This window comes from Phoenix dactylifera, chromosome 8 (genome assembly GCF_051530095.1).
Source record: "Phoenix dactylifera cultivar Ajwa chromosome 8, Ajwa_hap1_PhDact_Kaust_v1.1, whole genome shotgun sequence".
NCBI classification, from domain to species: domain Eukaryota; kingdom Viridiplantae; phylum Streptophyta; class Magnoliopsida; order Arecales; family Arecaceae; genus Phoenix; species Phoenix dactylifera.
Genome location: NC_143197.1, coordinates 6,472,961 through 6,491,815, shown reverse-complemented (window position 1 = coordinate 6,491,815; position 18,855 = coordinate 6,472,961). Strand labels below are relative to the sequence as shown.

At 38.1% G+C, this 18,855-nt stretch overlaps 1 protein-coding gene across 1 annotated transcript; it reads right to left on the bottom strand.

The window, feature by feature from the left end:
* Window positions 1-4,015: 4,015 nt before the first annotated feature.
* Window positions 4,016-17,238, bottom strand: PSL4 (calmodulin-binding protein). The gene is made up of 16 exons (XM_008782997.5): window positions 16,772-17,238; window positions 16,560-16,673; window positions 16,293-16,388; window positions 12,745-12,984; window positions 12,469-12,632; window positions 10,297-10,389; window positions 10,113-10,205; window positions 8,104-8,410; window positions 7,870-7,974; window positions 7,695-7,796; window positions 5,878-5,935; window positions 5,697-5,765; window positions 5,025-5,112; window positions 4,886-4,947; window positions 4,759-4,810; window positions 4,016-4,677 (listed from the first exon to the last, which is right to left on the bottom strand). The coding sequence occupies exons 1-16, from the start codon at window positions 16,878-16,880 to the stop codon at window positions 4,615-4,617; spliced, it is 1,815 nt and encodes a 604-aa protein (XP_008781219.1). The 5' UTR covers window positions 16,881-17,238; the 3' UTR covers window positions 4,016-4,614.
* Window positions 17,239-18,855: the final 1,617 nt, after the last annotated feature.

The window sequence follows — 18,855 nt, the reverse complement described above, 5'->3', positions numbered from 1 at the left end:
GGGATTATGGTGATCCGGCGGAGCAGCTAGGGGGTTGGGTGTCTCGCCCTAGGAGGGTAGGGGGGAATCTATGGGTGATTTGCCGGGGGATTTGGGGCGGTGAAAACGATGGGAGCCGTCGGTTTTGGGGGAAACGGTGGATGATGGGGGGCTCGACGCTTTCAGAAGATGGCAGGAGAGTGGTGGGCCAATGGAACATTCTGTGGTCATTGGACCAGGGCGGTGTTCTTGGAAGCGGTGGTTTTGGACGGTGGAGGCTAATTTTGGAAAGTCCTCGTGCTTTGCATGTCGTGCAAGCATTGCGGTTCTGGTTGCCATCCCTTCCCACTGCACGTGCAGGAAAAAGAATTCCACATTTTGAAATCTCATATTATTTTTTTTGAAATAAAATTTTTGTGTTCACATTATTATATTTTTTTTCCAGAAATTTCATGGCGATGCGACTATGGCCCGTTTGGTTCGCGGGAAAAGAAGGAGAAAAAGTGTGGTCAACGAGAAAGTAATTAAATATTTCTTGTTTGATTGAAGTTTTTAAAGGAGAGAAACAAAAAAGTTGTATTTTCATAAGAATATGATTTCCATATTTCATGAAAGAGTCTTTCCCATGAGAAACATGAAAAAATTACTTTTCCAAAAAAATCTTTTAGCATTAAGGAAAGCATTAAATACCTAATTTTTATTAAAGACATAATAGAAATTATACATAACTTTTCCAAAAAAGTAAATGGCCAACCAAACATAAGCACTTTAAAAATTTGTCACTTTTCCATGGTCAACCAAATATACCAAAAGTACTTTTCTAGGCATCATCTTCTTAGGAATTTGTTTTCTAGAAATCATATTCATAGAAGGAAAAATGCTTCGCACGAACCAAACGAACCCTATTAGAATTGAATCTTACGCTCATTGAACATCTAATAAAATATATTTTAATTTATTAATTTAATTAAACATATTTGTATTTTCTACTATTTAATTTTTTTTTGAGAAATATAAGTTTGATGGGCATGCAGGTTGCACTAGCTATGGAATGCTGTAGATGGCATGCAACGCTGCAAGGTGTGGAAGTTCATAAAACCAACACGTAAAAGTAGGCTTTGGGTGTTGTAAAAGGCGTGCAATAATGCTGCATGCATGCCCAGAGATGATCTGGATGCATGATGCATGCAAACACAGGAGGCGGTTTGGCTATCCACCAATGATGAGTGTTGGGGGAAAATCCAAGTCGTCTCGGAACAAAGACGCCGACCAGAAGGCGCCGACCAGAAGGCGCCGACCTTATTACGCTCGAACTAAGGGCGCCCGACTCGGCAACTGCCTCGGCTCGGCACCCGACCAGGCGCTGAATTCCGAAATGCCTTGCCTAAGTATTCGACCCCAGCTTAAGCCCTTAAAGGAGCCTTACTCCAGATACTCAATCTCACCATATCCTGCTACCGTCGTCAAGCCATAAATACACATGGCCTTTGCAGGCCTCCGGCACACCCGATCATTAATGCGCGTGGCCTCTGCAGGCCTTCGACGCACTCAACCATTAAATGAATATGGTTCATGATGATCTCCGGTTCACTCAACGATTAAAGCGTATGGCTTCTGTCGTCTACGGACGTCGAGCCTCTTGCGGCAAACCCACTTAATCGCTGATGATGGCATGACTCGACGACGACTTGAGGGCTCCGGCCTGATCTCCAACAGCAACGGTGTTGACTCACACGATCGAACATTAATTCTACTGCATGCCAGACTGTACGACAGGCCGATTGCCCCGTCACATCATAGGTAACCCAGCTCCCTCTATAAAAGGGGAACTCCCCCATTTGAGGAGAGGGAGGACTCCGACTTCTTACCGCTATCTCCATCCCCATACAGACCCCTGACTGACTTAACCATCGGAGGGCCGGCGCCGGAGAGCCCGGCCACCGGCTTCTTGCAGGTCTCCAGGAGGACGCCGCCCGCCGACGCGCCGCCACCCAGGTAGCGGAGCTCCTCTTCTTCAGCCGACGGCCGCCCCCGGGTCCAATTTCCAGCAACAGTGAGTCAGGCATGCAGGATGCTGCACATCACATGTACTATAGCCATCCATGCCTCAGTGATGGGGCATGCACTTATGGCGAGCTAAACCCATTCTGCCAGGATGATGATGCACATCCTGGGAGGTTCAGGCTTTTGCTATAGAAGGCATGCAGAGTATTACAAGGTATGGAAGTTCATGAAATTAATAAATCGAACGAGGCATGACACTCGCATCTTATTTACGCTAATATTGCCTTGATACATGCAACTAACTTGAAATAAGGAGTCATATATATATATATATATATATATATATATATATATATATATATATATATGTGGGGCATAAACAAAATTTCGCCGCAGTCTAAAACGGGAGAATCTCTGTGACCCATAGAATTGTCTTCCTTTCCAAGGCAGCTGGTCCACAGTTTTGAAAAGAAAACCTCGGGATTAATTGTTTGAAATTTGAATGTCTTCATTTCTTGGGAATCCAAGTAAAAAGGATTCTAGTTTATTTGACCCGATGCTCTTTTTGAGGGAGTGTTCATACAATAAATTGGCGCCCAAGTTCTCGAGCACATTCCCTGCCTTTCTTCCCATCACCGATGGATCTCCTTTGACTCGCTTTTCTACAATTTCGGTATCTGTGTATTATTTTCTATTTTCCTGTATTAATATTTTTCTTCTTGCTATATGCACCTTAGGTTAAGTTTGCCAAATAACAATGGAATATTCTGCATTCTTCTAACCGTGTTAATTTTATATCTTTTAAATATTTTTGCCTCTTCTCATATTTAACCGACTTCCTAATGCAATGATTGATTCCCTAGCGACAAAATTGAGCGAGAAGAAGATGAAGTGAATGAGGAAAGATGGAGTCTCAAAACTCATTGACAGTTTAGTACATTTTTATTGTTTGTTCGATTTGTCCAAACGGACAACATCTTTTATATAGTTAAAAAAGATAGAGATTAGTATGCAAATATGAATAATTTCGGAGATTGATTTGCAATAAATCTTTAAAATAATGGTTGTTATAACAGTCTTGGATTTTCTTATATATAATAATTGAAAGAAAGATAGCAACTGTTGGCTCACAAATGAAGGTTATTTGGCACTTGCATTGTTTTTTGCTAAAATATCATTTTCCCAAATCTTTTTTTTTTCAAAAACTTCACTTAAAAATGTTTGCATTATAAAAAAATATTTATTATTGAAATGTTTATTATTGGTGATTTTTCATTAATTCCATTATAACAGAAATAACTATTGATTTGAATAATAATATTCTTTTTTGGTTATTATTTGCTATTTTTCATCTCAATTACAACAATCATTATAATAATAAATATTTGAATATTAAACAATTCCAAACTGTACATAATGCGCCTAATAAAGGCTATCATAATTGTTACAACAATCAGTAATAGTTTCAATAAAGATATATTATAACAGAATAATCAAGAGCCTCTTATGTCACTTCCAAGCTGCCGTGTCACCTCCATTCTTCCACCATTGCTGACATTTATCAGCCTCTTGAGATTCTCAAACTACAATTTTAATATTCTATTTGAGATCTTTTTTTCTATTTATGTTATTTGTTTTTTATATTTATCCATCCAATGTAGAAGTTGATAATCTACGTTACGTTACTGCACCTGGCTCTGTAGTCTTTGCAAGCACAACTTCCACCGTTCTAACATAAAAAAGATGGCTCCATCTTAAGTTTCGTCATCTGCAAGTTATGCAACAACAATCATAAAACCCCTTTTTATACGTCCAGATTGAATTAAACTCAACCAAAAATCATTTCATTCACTTCAAGTTTTTCTAGAAGTTGAAAAGAAAAACATCGATAGCTAAAGAGCACCACCATAAACTACAGCAGAAGCACGGAAACAGAAACGAACTAAATCATAACAGCAAAGAAGAAATAACCACAACAATCACATCCTCGCGGCCCATTCACCTCAAAAGCCATAAACACCAAAAACAAGACTACCCTGCAATCTCCATAACATATAAAATACATCCTCTTAGTTTAACAATCCTTTTCATTACATGTTGACCTCAGCCAGTTCTTAGTTTGTATTTTCTACTGGGGTTTCTTGAGATCTTTGGAAACATCGCAGGTTCCAATGATGACCAAATGGAGCTACAGTTCTGTTTCTGATACATCAAACGTAAGGATGTCAGGCTATAACAAACTAGTTTACTAACATTAAGTTTATCTTGTCCAGACGCACCAAATACTATGTAGTAATTGCTAGTGAGAGCTCAGATTGATCAGTAGTACATGTGCATCAAGCTCATCTAAATAAATTAAAAAACGAGTTGCTTCGTTGCTCTTCTCTATTCTCAATCACCACTTATGATGGAGGGAAACAAAAGAATTACAACAGCGGCATGAAGTGAGCTCGAAAACCTTTAAATATCGGAGATCGCTTCATGACATCCAATCATCATCTGGCCTACATGGGGCTATCCCAAACTTCTCTATAGTTCCAACAGAAAAGGCTTCTCATGAACTTCCTAAGCTGAAATGAGTGTGACTATAAACTCTTTTTGCATGTTTCACTCTGCAAATTGTGCAGAACTTCATAGCTCATCATGACCAGAGGGTTGACTTGTGTTCATATCTTCAAGTTTCTGCTGCAGTTCCTGTCACAGATACCAGGATTTCCCTATAAGATTCAAGTCACAAGAGGAGGCAAATCATAATAATCAAGATCGAGCAAGTACCTTTAGCTTCTCTTCTAGACATACGGCTGGAGTTGAAAGTATAGCTACATACCTGATACGGGCAACATTAAACATGAGAAAAGATTCTTATGAGAAGAAAGGCTAGCGAGATGGAAGATATGCATACTCGCATCGGCTTGGTTCATCAATGTCCGCAAGCTCATCTTTCAATCCACACCTAAGTCTCACCTGTATAAAACTTGAGCAATCAGAACTATTGCCTTAACAAAGCTCAGACAAGGTTGATTAGGGAATTCAAACAATACCTTTAGACTTCTATCGGGGCCATTCCAACACCTATCTCCATTGGAAAATAACATGACTCTGTATGACTCCTCAAATTTATCCCAGTGCCTGCTTAAATAAAATGAGATAACATCCAACCACATCGACTAGACTATACTTTCATCTTGCTAGAATGTGGCATGAGTGCTACCGTGCCATACCGTAATATGATCCAGGAGCTTCTAGTAACATTATATTTCTTAGAAGTTAAAACATATAAAGATCCTAGGAAAGACCCATAGAGGGCCCAAGATATTCAAATACAGGTTAAGTTAGGCCAAGTTATGCAGCTCTCAATACCCTACCCTTAGTGTCATCTCTACATATTCTCTTTTGATGTGATTAAAACATTCTATTCTTATAATTGTCAAAGAAGACTTCATTTCAAAGACAAAAAAGGTCCCAAACTAAGACACCAATAAGTACTTGGTATAACAGTCAATAGTCACGGCTTCTATATCATTATTTTTAATGCTTCTATGGACACAAATGAACGTTGAAATGTCAAAGAACATGAAGGCCCTTCAGCTAGTATACTGTTGGTATCTAATGTGAAAATTTCTTATTAAGTGTTGAGAGCACATTTGTCAAGGAGGATGAGTTATCAATGAGATATATTTTTTTGATATAAACAAAGAATCTCAAGAACTTACCCCAATCGGGTGGAACTGTGCCCTTCGACCTGGGAGGCTTTCTTAAATGGACAGACCTTATAAGTGTACCTACCGACAAGAATTTCCAAAAGCCACAATTATATGATTAAAAAAAAAAAGAACAGCAATGCAAGTTCATCATAAGAACAACTAAAAGGAATGTTGTATATAGTATACATACTTATTCTGCTTGCTCTCAAAGCAACGATCATAGAATGAATAAAATTCTTTATCCTTGCCTAGCAAGAAAATACCCAACTTCAGAAAACTGTTGCTGTCTGTCTAACTCAAGCCATGAACATGACCATATTCATGCATAAATGATCAAAGAAATATAACAGAACCAATGTATTTTACAAACTACTTATTCTGCACTTACAAATTAATATAAACACATAAGATTCATAAGGTCTATCACCTTATAGACAACCATATTATGACAACATAGAAGTTTTTCTATTTGCACTATCATCAAGCATTAACAAAGTTGTGCATTTGATCTCGTGGCCTAAAAGTCAGTTTACTGCACTATCACAAGCAGCTTGAAAAGCAAGCCTACCTGCTAATTGACAACTAAAAAGGTACCTCTGCTCATCCGAGCCTCTTTAGACATATAAAACCTTTTAGGCAAAAATATGCTTGCAACCCTGTGATGTTTCTGAAGTGCATCAGTGCACATGGTATGGAAAAAATCTCTGCAGCCTCACATCTCACAATAGTTTTGTCTCACAATTAACAGGGGGTGGTGATCATATTAATTTTCCAATCAGCATACCTATTACATGTAAAGAGAGCTGCAAGATTGTTTATATAGTTTCGACTTTGGAGGATGTTTCTTCTATCCTTAATATGTCTTTTCTATCCTTCATTTTTATTCCTGTTTTCTTTGATTCTTGTAATATTCTTAAACCCAGAAGAAAACTTTAAATAATTAAAAGATATCCAGCTCGGTATGGAAGCACCTAATCAAAGGGAAACTGCGCATACATCAGCTGCATGGCTAAAACCCATGGCTTAATTTGGTCACATCATGATCGATCAAAATCAGCCAGCAATTTATTTTCAGTCATCAATTATTATATGCTTTGATGAAGATTTTGGCGCATAGAAGGGTGCCTTTAAGAAGAAAAAAAAATGAAAATGTTTCACTTCTCTCCAACTATCAACTTTGCCTAGCTCTCTCTCAGTTTCTTTGTCACTGCATGGTATCAGGCTATGATATGTTCTTGTACATTTTGTACATTTGCATTTATGTATCTCTTGTTAGCCATTTTGGTGTTAATAGTGGACATTTTACCATTTATATCATAGATTGGACAAAAGAATTGCATTATACATGCCTTGTGTATCTTGCAAGGACATGCTGTAGTTGTGGGCTGCAATTTTACATCTTCAATATTAAACTACAAGCAGCCTCAAAGGGAACTAATAATTTAAGTTACTAACCACTATTGAGTCAAACCAAGCATATCATATGAAGTGATCTTGGTGTGGAATTTCATAATGGTGGAGGATGGTGAACTAGATGAGTCTCAAAAATTTCGTGTCCTCATGGATCTCTAATTCTCTTTGCCGTAACCTTGGATAAAGCCACAAGTCCACATACACAACCTCTCAACAACAAAAGGCAAATGTCCTCCTAAACACTGCCCTGAGGCTGATCATGTTGAAGAGAGCATTGAAAAGGTAGGAAACTATGAGCTTATGTTGCAACCACACATAATATGCATATGAGAGCACAGGCAAGATATTTAAAAGTATAATATGATAAAAAAAAATCAGAACAAAAACCTCTAGGAAATCTAACACTGCATGATAATTATCAAAACCTAACCTCGCCCCCCCCCCCCCCCCCAACCTTTGATGGTAAAGCAGGATGATATTCACTATGACAAAAAAAAATCTTATCATATTCACACTGACTTCACAAACATGCCAACATGATGTACCAATGAGAACAGACGCTCATGACTAAATCAACTTCTTACTGTAACTTACCAAAATCATGTTTCAGCTTTTCATTCAGACTGGATATTCTTGACTGAATTTTGGACAACTTCGAGCTTAAGTCATCATATTCCTTTCGGACAGTAGCAGCTTCTGGATAAATTAAAACACAAGATTGCATGATTCTCATCGCCACTCGTATGATTTTGCAAAGAAAAAATAATACCTGATATGTTCACTGGACGTCTGAAAAGGCTGAAAGCTTGAAGAACATTATTGACAGTCTGTTGAATCTTGTCCAGCCATGATGAGCTACCAGAGACAGTTAAATCTAAAAAGAAATGGACAACGATTAGCACACACATAAACACCTCTAACATGTTTTCTAAGCACTAAACAGTTAAGTGTCAGAGTGATGGAAAATTATGGTTGCTCTCTTGGGAAAACTAGAAAGAAAAACCTGAATAGTCAGCTTTGTCATCTTCATCAGAACTGTAGGCACCAGTAGGCTCTTCATGATCCTCTCCAAATTCTGTATGTGGGTCATCTTCCAAATCATCATCCTCAAACTTATGATCTTCATCACTATCTGAATTATAGCCATCATGATTTTCTTCTGATTCATCTTCATCATGTTCATGTCCTTCTTCTTTTGCTGTATTAACTTCATTGTTTTCTTCTGTAGCATCTTCCTGAGTCCAGCGAGACGCTACAAGACGACCCAGCTCTTCTCTCGACAATCCTTCAGTGCTGTCAGAAACTGGCCCCTGCAAGTTTAGAACATAGATGGTTAATGCCAAAATACCAATCCATGAAAATTGACATGTAGACTCTAGCAGGAATTCATAAACAGAGTTCTTTCTTCTGATGTGAGCAGCTAACAAACCATAAATCAATACAAATATCTGAAGCAGCAACAGCACACACTTCAAACCGGTTTTCATTTTGTTTCATAAGAGAGCAAACCAAGGATCCATATTAAATGCATAAGGTTAACAAAGAAAATAATGTGATTATTCTAGCAAGAGAGGAATCAACTTCCTTTCAACTTCAATTGGTTCTTCATTGATCTTGTTGTTAGATAACAGATATCCTAATATTGGCTACAAATATATTTCAAACAACAGTTTTTTCACATATAAGTTCGTAAAATTTTTAAAAAAAATGTAGGAAATTATAGATGCAATATCATGTAATTAAATTCTTGATACCCTGAGTTACCTAGTACATCTGACATCTTGCAATCATTGCTCATGACATCATACTTCCATCAAATGTTGGCCCTTCCATGATTAATAGAACAAGATTTATTCAAGCAGAAAACTGAACTACAATGGAAACAAATGCAACTAATCACAGAAAACTGAACTTTTCCAGATTTAATATCCCATCTCTAAATCCGCCATCTTATTATCATTGCTTGAGACATCATGTTTCAATCAAATATTGGCCCTTCCATGACTAATAGAACAAGCTTTGTTCAGGCACAAAACTAAAGCACTATTGAAACAAATGCAACTAACAAGAGAAAATTGAACTTCTCCAGATTTCATATCCCATTTCACAAATTACCTTAGGAACTCTCAATTATTTCTACTGTTTCTTGCTGAACACGTGATGACAAAAAAATATGCCTTGCATATGGACTGTACTTATAGATTAAATTGTGAGGATGTGTACCTAAATATTTTTCCATTATCAATTAAGGATGGCATGAAGCAATAAGTAACATCATTCAGATATTTCAAATGTCATGTGATGAAACAAATACAATAAATGTTATGATTTAAGCCCTTGACTACATGTAGAATTTTCAATAGCACAAGCAGGCTTAGGCTTGAGAGAGAAATATGTGCCTGAAGGCCCTGAACCTCTGAACTCCAGTTGAAATAAGTTTTTAAAAGTGCAATTAGTTCAAAGTACAAAAAATCCTTACACAGAAACATGTTGACAAAAAAAATATATACGTCTAGCCTACTATATGATTCACTACTGTGCAAGTCTAATGAGAAGATGAAGGGACATCTTTTGGTTTTCCCTTTATGAGCATGTTGACAAGTTTGCCGCACATGTATTACAAATAAATTTGATGATAATCAAATTCAGAAATAATTCTGTGAAGTTTCTGGTTCTTACCCATCAAGGTTTTTTGTCAAAATGTGAACAACCAACACAACTAGTAAAGTTATCTCAAAGATATTTTAGATAGTTGAACAAGTTCGACATCAACACTCGACTGGAAAATCTGCTGCAGTTTGACTTGGTGAATATATCTAAGACACTTCAATTCTTCAGAATGAAGGTTGGAAGAACAAAAATTGATAAAATGGAAGCATCAAGAATCATGATTTTGTATTACCTGTTCTGCAACATGCTAATAGAAAATTACAAAAGAACATGGAAAATAATCATTTTCCATGTACAACTACATATTCTGTGAAACAACTAGGAGTTATATAAAACTGTTACCTGCTTTTCCACATGACTGAAAGATGACCCGTCACTTCTACCATCAGCCTCATGTCCAGATTTGGCTATAGTGTCATCATGATCATCAGCTACCTGCTTCAACAAGCATGAAAACAAATGCCAGTGAGAAAAAGAAAAGCGGGACATCTTATCGTTAAAAATTAATACAAAAACTTTCAGATACCTTTCCCACTGCTTGATTATCAGATATCTCAGTTTCAGTAGTATAATCATTTTTGTCTTCTACTGCAGAATCATGGTGATCTTCCATTGCATCCTGTTAATAAAGTCCAGAATTAGGCTTTAGCAAAGAGGGTGTTACACAGCCATGAACCCTAGAAGAATATGCACAACGTAAAACCATTAAGCAACTGGTGGCAACTGAAAGGTCTTTAGAGTTTAAAACAGAGGCAAGATGATTAATTAGGCAAAGATATAGCAGCAAACTTGAGTCCATCCACTGTGTAGCTGAGTATTGGCCTTACAGCAGACGCCAGCAGATTGGGTGAGGATCTAGTAGCTAAAACCTGTAGAACGAAGATTCAAGGCCAAAGCCTGGTCTGTCAAGACCAAACAGGCCTTTACTACTTTTTGGGGCACATATTCACTCAACTTCTTAAACTAGTTGCAGTATTAATTAGAACATATCTCACCACTAGCAAATCATTTTGGTTTCTGGGCAAAGTCAAGCAGGGGTTTTCATAGAAGGGATCTTAACTAGGTAGCAATTTGAGTCAATAAATAAATAAACAAATAAAGGTCTGGTCAAAATCAGGCCCTAAAATATAGAGCCAAACTTAGATAAACAAAGTGCTAACAACCTAGCAGCAGCACTGAGCTAAATGACAGGCACTTAGAAAAAGCATGGGACAATTTATTAATATTAACTTAAGTGTAAAGTTTAAGAACAGAATAGTGGCTTTTCAAGAAGAACAAGATTGTGCAACATCGACAGTGTAGACACTATCAATGTTATCCTCTGAATTTCACTGTCAGGTCTGATGTCTGAATTTCCTGTGTAATGCCTTAATATCTTCATCTCTTGCATTTTACCAATTCCCTTTTTCGTGACAAATTTTAAATATTCATCTTGGCCAACCAAACTGCATCTAGTAGGATGGTCTTAAACCTATTAACACAGAAACAGGCAGCTAAATCCTGAAACAGCAGCTGATAAGAAAATTAAAAAATGGAAAAGGAAATACCTAGATGGGACATGATATACCAACTATGACTGCAGAGAACATTGTTCACTTAATTATGACCACTAGCAAGTATTATACTGGTGGGATCATGGAATGCCGTACCGGCCCGTACCGGCCGGTACGGGCCGGTACGTACCGGTCCGGCCGTGGACCGGTACCGGAACGGATAAAAAACCGGTATTTTCTGGTTTTTTATCCGAACCGGCCGGTACGGGGCGTACCGGCCGGTTCGGAGCCCGTACCGGCCGGTTCCGGCCTCGTACCGGTGCGAACCGGCCGGTTCGCACCGGTACGATTTTTTTTTTTTTTTAGAACCACAGCGCCGCGCGCTGTGGTTTTTGAAACCACCGCGTACCGGCCGGTACGGGACCGGTACCAACCGGTACGTACCGAACCGGACCGGTACCGTACCGGTCCGGCCGGCCACCGGTACGCCGACCGGTACCGGTACGGCGGACCTTGGGTGGGATAGTGGGGTATCCAACTGTCCTGAGTGTTAGGAGAGGATGAGTCAGTCGGAAAATGAACCGGAATACGACAAGACATCCACCATCCCAAGTGTGGAGATGCAGGGCATCCCTTCCCACAGGAAACTGGGATAGGCCGGCCCCACGGTATACAAAACCTTGACCAATAATATATACTTTGAAAATTAAATTAAAAATCTTTAAAATTCTAAGTTGCAATCAAAAGGTATATTGGAGTCCCTCTGTGTAAGAGTAAGATCACTCATAGATTGTTGAAATGATCATCTTTACCTGTTAAACAGACACCACTGGCAGTAGTGCCAAGTTGTATGCAAAGCATGCAATGCAGCACTGTGGATTCACATCTTATGCATTGAAAATCAGGAAGCAAAAGTACAATAAACAATTCTCACATGCTGCTTTAAGAAATTAAAATGGTAGTATATTAGCATAATAATAATTGGTTTCCTTGCTGACTCACTGTTGCATTTTGGTGAGAGTTCCTTTAGTATCTTATAGCAGGTTTTAGTACATTTAGCTGAAGAGTTTGTAAAGGATATGTTCAAGCCGTACTTTAAGACTGGTGGTAAAGCATAAAACTCTGTGAACATAAATTGTAAAAAAATTGACTAGATAATGCACCAAAAACCACATTGAATGAAGCAGTGCAATAAATACATCGACCTGATTATGTAATTCTGGAGCCTGATCGGTGCTATCATGTGAAGATTCCTTGGATGCTTTCTTTAACTCATTAGCTTTTGTTTCAGATTCTTTGAGCCTCTTTTCTTCCTCTTCCTTTTTTTTATGTTCTTCTTCCTCTGCCTTTTCAATTCGTTCTTTTTGCTCTGCATGGAAGGTCAAGAAAAAGCTTCTGTAAGAAAAGGGGCCAGTTCATAGATTTTACACTGTCAAACTTTCTTGTTCAAATTATTCAAACAAATAATAACAACAGAAAACCTTTAAGCTTCTGAACAAGCTCTTCGAGTATCTTCTCTTCACTTCTAAGTTTTGACAATTCGGCTTCATCTTTAGCAAATGCTTGTTTTGCTTTTTCTACTTCCTGCTTCCGAATAGTAACTCCATTCTGAAATGTTGCTATCTTCTTCTGCAGTTTCTCCCTGGCCACTTTACCGGCCTCCCAACATGTGTTTGGACAGTTCACATTGCCATTATATTCATCACTCCCATCACAACAATCTGCATGTAATGATATAAGGTGAAAAAAAGGGGGATCAAGAACTATAAAACTGCAGTACCGAAGATTACAGTGGAATGTACTTGTGAAGACACCACAAAATAATCAAAACTCAAGAACATAACTTATGATAAAAGCAATTAGTTGCACCAGATTAATCCAGCTCAATAAAATGTTAAACAATCTGCCATCATATGAAATCTGTTTCTTGCACAAACCCTATGTTAGAAATCTCTCTCACACACATTTAAATCATTGTATATTAATCTATGAAAGGGAAGTTACAGATTGAGGGAAACACTTGTCAAAATAACTTGATAGAGCATATAATGATATGCATGAAATTGCCAGTTATGGCATTTCATGGGATCTAAACTTAATTGCAATAACAAATGGGCTACAAAGACAACTTTCATCAATTTAGTAGCTGGCTCATACTAAGGATGCAATAAGCTACAAGATGCAAGACCTATGGAGCTCCTAGGCTATAAAGTTAACAACCCCACAATATGAGCACCAACCTTGGCTTACATAGAACAGATCTAATCATCCAACAAATCCATGCAACTTCTAGAGGGGGGAAAAACTCTTGCTAACCCAGACCTAACATGTCTCAATAATCATATGTAAGGTCGGCGGAATCGGTACCGGGATCTGTAGCAGTTGCCCTGCGGTATAGTATGGTATGGTATTATGCCGTGCCAACTTGTGGTGTATCGACAAAAGAGAGCCAGAGAGGGAAGGGGAGAGGGAGAAGGAAAGAGAGAAAAAGAGAGAGAAAGAGAGGGGGGAGGGAGAGGGAAAGGGTGGAAGGGGGGGGAGAGAGGGAGGGAAGGGGGGAGAGAGAGGGAGGGGAGGGGGAAGAGAGAGAGAGGAAGAGGCCTTTCGAGCCTCCTCACCTCCGGCCGCGGCGTAACAAAAGGGAGGAAGAGAGAGAGAGAGGGAGAAAGGAAGAGGAAGGAAGGAAAAGAGAGAGGCCGGGAGAGGGAGACGGTGAGGGCTTTCAAGCCCCCTCTCCTCTAGCCGCAACATAACAGGGGCGGAGCCCCTATTTCAAGATGAAACTGAGGCTCCGACCCCTTTTTTTGAAATAGGGGCTCCAACTTCGTTTTTAAAAAAATTAAGAAAAAGAGCCAAAGCCCCCGTTTTATTTTGAAACAATGGCTCCATCCCTGTTACGTTGTGGCCGGATGAGAGGAGTCTCCTTCTCTCTCTCTCCCTCCCTCTCCTTCTCTCCCTCTCCCTTCCTCCCTCTCCCTCTCTCTCTCTCTCTTCCTATCCCCCTCTCTCACCAGTTTCTCGAACTGAGGGGCAGAATTATATTAGTCCGCCTCCAATGCGGCTCAGTGCGCCTTGAGCCAAGCAGTTCAGAATGGTACTGCCTTCCAAGATCATATAGTTGTGATCAAGCCAAGACTACCATTGGGAGCCTTAACCATGATCTTTAAGAAATGTTTCTCCACCTTGCAGAATTGGAATTTTAATCCTTTTTTTTGTAAATATTGCAATTAGGGGCTAGCTTTGCTGGGACCTTCCTCACCAATTCTTCCACATTATCTTAGGCCTTCTCTTCCTTTTTGGCCCTTCAACCCAACACACTCTCCTTACTAGGACCTCAATAATTCTAAGTTCTACACTTCTTTGATGCCCTTATATTCCATGTTATTCTTTCTAAACTGAAGATCAATTTGACAATCTTAGTATACTCATTTTCTCTGCTTGAACCCTTCCAAATTGCAATCTATGACATTTAGGAGTTCATTATTGTCCAATAATTTTTTCCTAGTCTCAAAGATGTCGAGTGATCACGAAACACTTCAAAAGTATCACTCTATGTCAAACAAGTTCTCTAATTTGACTTCATTATCGGTATATCTCCACTCTTTCATATGCTAAATCAAATATTACTACAATGATAAAGCATCCTTTTCTTTCAGCAAAATGATTAATGATTAAAATCATCTATTGATCAAATCTAGGCCACGGCCTAAACATTATTTACGTTTTCACTAAAAATAGCATTTGCATATAATTTACATCTAATGACATTATAGACAACTATTCTCCAAATTTCACCCCAAAAAATCACCTGTTCAACCTAAGTCTTCTTCTATCAATCAATACTACATAATCTACAAATATAATAAATCAAGGAACTTTCTTTTGAAAATTAGCAGCAAGTTCATCAACAATAGGTGCAAACAACATATATGTCCTTAGGCCCAACCCTTAGGCCCAATCTAGTTCCTAGATAGCTAATCAGAGGATGGCTAATATTTTAAACATTAGTACATCGTTTAACTAGTTAATCATGAAGCTGAGAAAAACTATTATTTGGTTGTTGCTCAATTAACCACACATTTTTGCTGAGATGGGAAAAATGCTATTGGGTAGGACAAAGCATGAGTTAAGTGGTTGAGTAACAATTTTGGATTAGAGCTGATCACGAGCCTCGGGCCTAAACTTTATTCATTTTTAATCGAGCTTCGAGCCGGGCCTATTTAAAAATGGAGCTTTTCTGTGCCCAAGCCCAGCCCATGATCAGGTCTATTTTGGATTATATGGACAAAAAAAGGTAGTAATCAAGAAAAGTAAAAGGTGAGGGGAAAAGGGTGAAATGGGGAAAAATAATGAGGAGAGGGGAGCTTAATCAGGTTATTAATGTTATTTTTCCCTCCTCACTGAAACATCTTTAACCAGGTTAGCCAGGTAAATTGGCCCAAAAAGTGGTGGTGTTTAGTTGGTAGATAGATAACCACCCCCTAACCAGTAGTTACAGGCCTCAGTGTAGTTCCACCAAGATTGAATCACTGTTATGGTGCAATTTCTTCTAATGACTTCCCTTTGCCCCTTCATGCATGTCATTAACATGAGGGCCAGATTAAACATTATGTTTGATTGCTTTAGGAAGGAATTCAAAACAGCATGGAATTCATGCAAAGACAGAATACTTAAAGGCTCAGAAGCCCATGCCTTGATGATTTTCAAAATCAGGGATGTCCATATTGTGCAATGCAGCTATAGGAATGAGAACAACTGAGGGAAAAAAGAGACTAAGATCACCCTTGAAATAGTGGACTTGAAAAATCCAACCACAAAATAGTATTAAATATTATTTTTCCTCTTACTGTGAATTGGTGCTTTAGCGGTTACAGTAAAATTAAAGTAATGTAGCAACAAACGTCACACTTTTCTCATATTACGTGTTATCAGTAAAGATCAAGAAACCACTTCTGGAAAATGGGCCCTATTTTAAAATAATAGATAAATGAGCATATAAAGCACGGGCGGTAAACAGAACGGTTCTTACCACATATACCATCATTCACTCGAGAAGAGAAGATTGTCAGAGGAATGTGACCCGCATTCCGGCAATAGAATTTCCCTTGCGGACACGCTGATGTCCCTGCAGGACAACACAACATAACCCACCCGATCAAAGATCCATTAGAGAGAAAAAAACCCTAATCAAAAATCAAGAAACACTAACAATAGCCCCTACAAATCCCAGTAAACAGACATCTCATGAAGCTCAAGAAAATGACAAAAAAAAGGAATAAAATTAAAAATCGCTGACCGGGTTCGTCGGTTCCATCCGGGCAGTCGCAGAACTCGTCGTTTAGCTGTTCTTTCGGGAATTTTTTCGATCCATCCTTGCATTTGATCACATCCGATTTATAATAACTCAAATCTGACGCATCGAAGCATTAAAATAATCCGAAAACTCGAGGAAAAATAAGTAAATTCAAAAAGGAAAAAAAAAAGGGAAGAGGCGATCGAGAGGGTTACCTTGAGGAGCTATCCCCAACGATTCCCTCGACGGAATCGAGGCCGACGCGGAGATCCAAATCAATAGAAGACACGAGATCGTCAGGGAAATCCGGAGACGACCTCCCATCGATGGCTTTTATGGAGAGCACTAGGGTCGTCCAAAGAGAGGAAGACGAGAGAGAGAGAGAGTATGAGTTCTTTTGTTATTAGACCGCCCGGCGACTGCAGCTTTCGTTGAGCTCCCGACTCCCGCGAGAGAGAGAAAGAGGAGGACCGGCGGGCCAAGCACCGACGGGAAAACTCGAGGTTTGCTGTTCTATTTGGCCGAATAGATCCTGGCCATCTGTTTTTGCTGATTCCTGAGGGGGTGGGGAAGATTTCTTTCCCTATTATGCAGTTGAACGTCCGTCTTTAGATGGAGTTCTTGATCTAGGGTGAAGATTTCTTTCCCTTATCACCCAGATCTGGCCGTGCCTAGTGCGGTTATTAATTAATCCTGATTTTAGAACCTTATAAATTACCGGAACTTAGCCATTCATTTGACCATTATGGTTTGATTTTTAGTCATGCACATATTTATACAGAATTTATACACACTTCTATTTATATTATATACATTTATATTTATTTTTGTTGTTTATAATTATATATGTATTGGAGATTAAGTATGTGCAACCGTCGGAGGTCAAGAATTAAAGAAACAGATAAATGTAGCCAGATCATTAGAGTGGCTATCAATTCCGGGTCAGTTTGAATATGAAAATTTTATAAAATTCATGGTTGGGCCGGTAAAGTAATCTGTCGAGATTTTTTTCTCATTAACAAAATTCACAGACTAATCGGCTCCAAAGTTATTTATAAGTATTTATTAAACTTAGCCCAACCTATAATCCAATAACTTGATTTGTTATACCGGCCAGTTTATGAATCTTATAAAATTTTTAGTCCAATCATTCAAATTAGTTTTTACTATAAAATTTATATTTGAATATACTAATTTAATTTTGCCAAACATGGCATAATTTAATATTAATGATCATCACCACATGTTCCATCATGATCATTAATATTAAGTTAGGAAGGCACTATTTTAATGTCAGAGTTCGCCATGCGTGGTAGGTTGGCTAGCGGTAGGAACTCGCGGCAGATCCAATCCACGTATTTTGTGGGGCAGTTTGGCACGATATGTCGACATGCAATGTGTACGGCGGCACCTGATTGCAACCTGAACTGCTCCAGAATCCAACACGATTTGTGTCAAAAAAAATCCAACACAGGATGTTGGATGGGATACATTCAAGTAAAATTAAGGTGCGATACATGGTGCGTGCAATATTGCTTGGTGAAATGAGTTCATGTTGGATAGGGACAAGGCGGCTTAATCCAACATAACGCTATCTTGGTCCTACTTCCACGTCCCAGCAGCTGGTTTGGGTGAGACTCATGGTTCTCAAACAACCCGCAAGCTGCATATCCATAAAGCACCATTTTAACCACGACCAACCCATATTACGTTTGCATAGAACTCCTGAACCATGCCTTGATTGCCGTGGAAAAGGTATGCGAATGCCATTATAGCTAAGCTAAGAAGGCTGCAAAATAAATTCAGCTCAGCTATGGAATAGAAGACTAGTCTTTCAGCCTCCGCAGGCATTACTAATACTAGTATTATTACTACTATTTTAATATTATTATTATTTTAATAATATTATTATTGTTAGAAATATTACTATTATTAGTACTATTACTATTATTAGTATTATTACTAGTATTAGTACCACTACTATTATTAGTATTATTGCTATTTTTAGAATTATTAATATTATTAGAATTATTAATATTATTAGTATGATTACTATTATTGGTATTGTTACTATAATTCATATTATTGCTGTTACTATTATTAGTATTATTACTATTATTAATAGTACAATATTACTACAATGTAATATAATATTATTATAATTATAACATAATATATAATTTAATGTCATAATAATCTAATATAATACAACAATATAATGAAATATAATGGATTATAATCTAATCTAGTAATAGATTATATTATATTATTATTAAATATTATATATATAATAATGATA

Coding starts and splice junctions, on each gene's coding strand:
- PSL4 (XM_008782997.5), bottom strand. CDS start 16,880: ATGGGAGGTCGTCTCCGGATTTCCCTGACGATCTCGTGTCTTCTATTG. Junction 12,633..12,744: donor GCTTGTTCAGAAGCTTAAAG/GTTTTCTGTTGT, acceptor CCTTCCATGCAG/AGCAAAAAGAACGAATTGAA. Junction 10,390..12,468: donor CTCCAGAATTACATAATCAG/GTCGATGTATTT, acceptor CTTTATTAACAG/GATGCAATGGAAGATCACCA.